This window comes from Cricetulus griseus, chromosome 6 (assembly GCF_003668045.3).
Source record: "Cricetulus griseus strain 17A/GY chromosome 6, alternate assembly CriGri-PICRH-1.0, whole genome shotgun sequence".
In the NCBI taxonomy this organism is placed as follows: Eukaryota; Metazoa; Chordata; class Mammalia; order Rodentia; family Cricetidae; genus Cricetulus; species Cricetulus griseus.
This window is the reverse complement of record NC_048599.1, coordinates 66,597,591-66,602,780: the sequence shown is the minus strand read 5'-3', so window position 1 is coordinate 66,602,780 and position 5,190 is coordinate 66,597,591. Positions and strand designations below refer to the sequence as shown.

General features: G+C 32.7%; 1 protein-coding gene across 1 annotated transcript; it reads left to right on the top strand.

Annotated features, from left to right (window-relative positions):
- Nucleotides 1-412: 412 nt before the first annotated feature.
- On the top strand, nt 413-1,405 carry LOC100759083 (olfactory receptor 4F4). Its single transcript, XM_027420899.1, has one exon. The coding sequence runs from the start codon at nt 413-415 to the stop codon at nt 1,403-1,405; it is 993 nt and encodes a 330-aa protein (XP_027276700.1).
- The last annotated feature ends 3,785 nt before the right edge of the window (nt 1,406-5,190 follow it).

Genomic DNA, 5,190 nt, shown 5'->3' with positions numbered 1-5,190 from the left:
TAATCTTTTTAAATCATATATTACTTATTTTTGTCCTTTCTACTTTTCATGTTCTGCTTCATTCTGGTAAATTTCTTTTTTGTCCTAAGCAATTTAACATATAAAATGGAAGGAATGTTCTATGTACCACGGTGTGTTGACTTTCAGAGGAAAAGGAAGTAAGTCTAGGATGAGAGTACAGACAGACACAGCAGCACAGAGAGTAGCAGGATGTGAGAATGGAGGCTAGAGCTATGGAGACCTGGGAGTCTTGGTGACCTGAAGAATAAAACAGCCAAGGATTCCGTTTAGTATAAATTATGAATTAAGATTTTTTTAGTTTAGGTGCTTTTGTGCAATAGAACATAACAAGTCTCTAATGAATGAGCCATTACATTACATGGATAGAATTTTCATATAACTACTCTGACTTATGTTCATTGTCTTGTCCAAGGCAAGTGCAGACACTATCTTCTGGAATGAATCAACAAAGCAAGCAAATCACTCTGTGGTGACAGAATTCATCTTTATTGGATTGTCCGATTCTCAAGAACTTCAGATATTTCTGTTTGCATTGTTTTTTGTTTTCTATGTAGGAATTGTGTTTGGCAACCTTCTTATTGTCATAACCGTGACTGCTGATTCCCACCTCCACTCTCCTATGTACTTCCTGTTGGCCAACCTCTCCTTCATAGATCTGTCTCTGTCCTCTGTCACAGCTCCCAAGATGATTGCTGACTTCTTCAACAAACACAAAGTCATCTCTGTTAAGGGTTGCCTTGCACAGATTTTTCTCCTTCACTTCTTTGGTGGTAGTGAGCTGGTGACCCTCATAGCCATGGGCTTTGACAGATACATAGCAATTTGTAAGCCTCTACGCTACTCTACAATTATGCGTGGCAATGTATGTATTGGCATTGTGGTTGCTGCATGGGGAGTCGGCTTCCTACACTCAGTGAGCCAATTGGCCTTTGCAGTGAACTTACCCTTTTGTGGTCCCAATAAGGTTGACAGTTTTTATTGTGACCTTCCTAGAGTAATCAAACTTGCCTGTACAGACACATATAGGTTAGACATCATGGTCGTTGCCAACAGTGGCATACTCACTGTGTGTTCTTTTGTTCTCCTAATCATTTCCTACACTGTCATTCTAATGACCATCCAGCGCCGTCCTTCTGATAGATCATATAAGGCTCTGTCCACACTGACTGCTCACATCACAGTAGTTCTTTTGTTTTTTGGACCCTGTATCTTCATTTATGCCTGGCCATTTCCCACCAAGTCATTAGATAAATTCCTTGCTGTGTTTTATTCTGTGGTCACTCCTCTCTTGAACCCCATTATATATACATTGAGGAACACAGAGATGAAAACTGCAATGAGACGTTTGAGACAATGGAATTTAAACTTTTCAGTAAAGTCTTAGATCTTTCATAGCCATGAGATTGGGATAACAAGAGAAGTTATAAAATTATTTAGCAAACCTTATGTTGACTTCAACATTCCATTTTTACCTAACTTAGTATTTGACAAAGGTTTTCGTGTTGCCTCTGTTTATTCTATTTGATCATAACTTAGAGTTTTATATATGATTTCCAAATTAATAAGGCTAATTCAAAATACCATTTCACTAATTTTTAGAACAATTGATGGTATTATGTTATTTTTGTGCACTATTGAGACTTTCTAGGTGCTTTGGGGCTTAAGACAAGAAAAGATAGAAGCTGTAATATTTTACATTATTGAAAATTTTATTTGGTTCATTTTTCAATAAAAACATACTAAAAGAATTACTACTACCTTACCAAAAATGCATTCAGTCATAAGGATTTCTATGCCCACTACAGAGATTCATGAATAATATTCCTACTTGTTAACCATCTATGATTTGTCTCCTGCTAATTTAACAAACCATCATCTATTAGTTCATTATAAGTTTGTTAGGAAGACCAAACTTTCAATATTGTTTGCCCTCAAGCTATTTGAAAACTTGTGATGCAACAACTGGTTCTACATCAGTAAAAAGATTTAAGAATGTTCCAGGCTTTTACTATGTTGGCACAAATTATATCATATATAATCTCACATATATATATCACTTATACATATATATCACTTATATATATCATATATATATTTCATTTTACATTTTAAAGTTAAAAGTTGCAGGTTCAATTCTACTTAAGACTTACAAAAAATAAGTATTGCTACTTATTTACCTTTTGTAATGCTTTGTTTTCATAATAATAAAACAGAAATCATGATATGTATTATGTATAATTTCATGATAAGTAATGAAATAGTACAGATACACAAGATAATACAAACTTATTACATATTCACCACTCAGTGAATATTTTGTTGTGTTATAATCTCCACACTAATATTGCTCTATGTTAACATAGTCAGGAGTTTTCAAACTTTGGTATTTTACAACATACTTCAAGGACATTACATATTCTTATCTTAGCAGACATTCATTTGGAACAATGTAATAACAATGGAAATGTGTACATTTATGTGCAAATGTGTACATTTGTGGGCTTACTAATGTGTACATGCTCTATCAACCTAGTGAGCAATTCTAAAGATCAAGACAAAAAATAAAGGAAACTATATTTTTTTAAAAAAAATGAATGATTCTGTCAACTCTTTTACCTTTCCCGTGATTGTCATAGAAGCAGGCTAAAGTCTAGCATCACATATTCTGAGGAAAAAGCAACATAGCTGAATGATTTGTAATATGAATGAATGAATGAATGAATGAATGGAAATGAAAGTTAAGATAATAACAGGTTTGAAATTATGCCTACTCGCCTGAAAAATAGTACAAATATTCACAATATTAAATAACATCAAAAGACTTACCTATGATCTAATCAGTGGTAAAATAAAGGAGTTATTTTAAATTGGTGGGATAATGGGATAATATGGAACATGAGTTATTGGATATAGTCATCATTTCAGAGACCAATTTCTTAATTAAATCAATGCATAAATCTGTTTAAAAACTGCAGAGATATTTTTAAATTGAGCTGACATCTTTATAATTCATAAAGTAGTAACAATATACAAAATTAATTTTAATGTTAAATTAATCTACATAAAAAGAAGATGAATGAGAGAATAAATAATATACCAAGATGCTAAAATTATACCTAATTATTACCTCTGGCATAGGAGAAGCATGATCTCAATATGTAATAGTACAGTATAAGATGGAGCCACAGAGACAGAAGATTTGCTAATAATACTTTTGATGAGAACATAAAATGGTGCAACCTAAATGGCTGAAAAATAAAATGTAAATAATCTGTAATGTATTTTACTTCTATCCAAGAGCAATCTTATCTAAGGTACAGAACAATCAGTCATGAGACTAAAAAATTGAAGCATGAAGCATCACATCAAATGACAAATGATGGAATAATACTGAAATTAAGGTAACAATTTTTTGCTTAAGTTGTAACCATGGAATAGTTAAACAACTTCAAAACAATTGAATTATTTCTCTAAATACTACACTGGAGCAATCTACAAGACAAAGATTAGGTGATGTTAATAAAGTGACAAAGGGTCTTTGTAGAATGCTAATTTTATTAAAACAGAGACGTGTGTGATTTTATAAATGTTTAATAAAGCATTTTAGATGAAGAAATTGTTTTCAACATCAAGAATAAGTAGGGTTATAAGCTAGACTTTACTAAACTTATTTTATAATTTGACTTGAGAATTAAAACTATTTTACATAATTAAAATAATGTGATTGATACTAGTGTGATGCTGTCCAAGCAAGCACATCTACCTAAATTCAACTCCATGTGGAAAGGTTGAACCTAATGGAACATGTGTCTATTCCCAGCTCTGGGGATCACCAGCCAGGTAGACTAGGTTAACAGTGAGTAAGAGACACTGTTTAAAAAACAAGCTGGATATCTCCAGATGTGTCCTATGACCCTCACACATACCTATGCACATATTCATACACAGTTCCACACACATCAACCTATGTACATGAGTGCATACACACACACACACACACACACACACACACACACACACACACACACACATATTACTATTACTACTACTACTAATACTACTACTACTAATACTACTACTACAGAATTAAATCAGTTGAAAAATTACAAGGTCCATGTGATAGATGGCTCAAGAGTTAAGGATACTTTTTTGCTATTACAGAAGAACTTCGTATAACAGATATCAGGAAACCCATATCCTGCAACTCCAGCGCCAAGGGATTTGATGACTTTCTACCTTCTGTATGTACCTGTACACCTGAGCACAGTCACATAAACATATACATAATTAAAAAGAAAAACATGAAAACAAAAATCCTACAATGTCTTGGGTAGGAATTATTGGAAAAGGAGAGTGAATCTTGTGGTATTCATGGGGGAAAGGATATGTATGACCATTATATTAAATTGTAAAAGTTAATTTTAAAAGTAAAACATAAGGCATTTTGCAATCTCTAAAAGAGCACATTTAAACAAAAATATATCCTTTAATAACATTTAAGTAATATAATATCAATGAAATTGAACCAACCACTAAACAGAAAACATTCAAAGTAGAACTGTATAGAAGTTGGTAATATTATTTTGAGTTTCTAAAAACATTTATGAATAAGACAAATAAGTAAATATATTAATACTAATAGTAAAAATATTCAGCACTAAAATAATAAAAAAATTCTTTAATTTCAACTATATGTATGAGTATTAGTTAATTGTTTTGTACTAATAAAATATAAGTAGTTCTCAAGGGGTGTAACTAAAACAAATCTGCAAGATAGATCCATAACTGTTGCCATGAACAAAACTTAAGTCCAAATGGATCACAAACATCAACATAAATCCAGCCACATTGAAGCTCTTAAAAGAGTAAGTGGGATGTACCCTCGAACAAATTGGTACATGAGACCACTACCTGAACAAAACATAACACTAGCACAGACACTGAGATTTACAATTAACAAATGGGAACTCAAGGAATTGAGAAGATCCTGCAAGGCAAAGGACACAGTAAATAAGACAAATGGCAGCCCACAGAATGGGAAAAAATATTCACCTACTCCACATCTGACAGAGGGCTGGCTGACCACCAAAATTTACAAAGATCTCAAGAAGCTAGTTCCCAAAACACCAAATAATCCAATTACAAAGTGGGGTACAGAACTGAATAGAC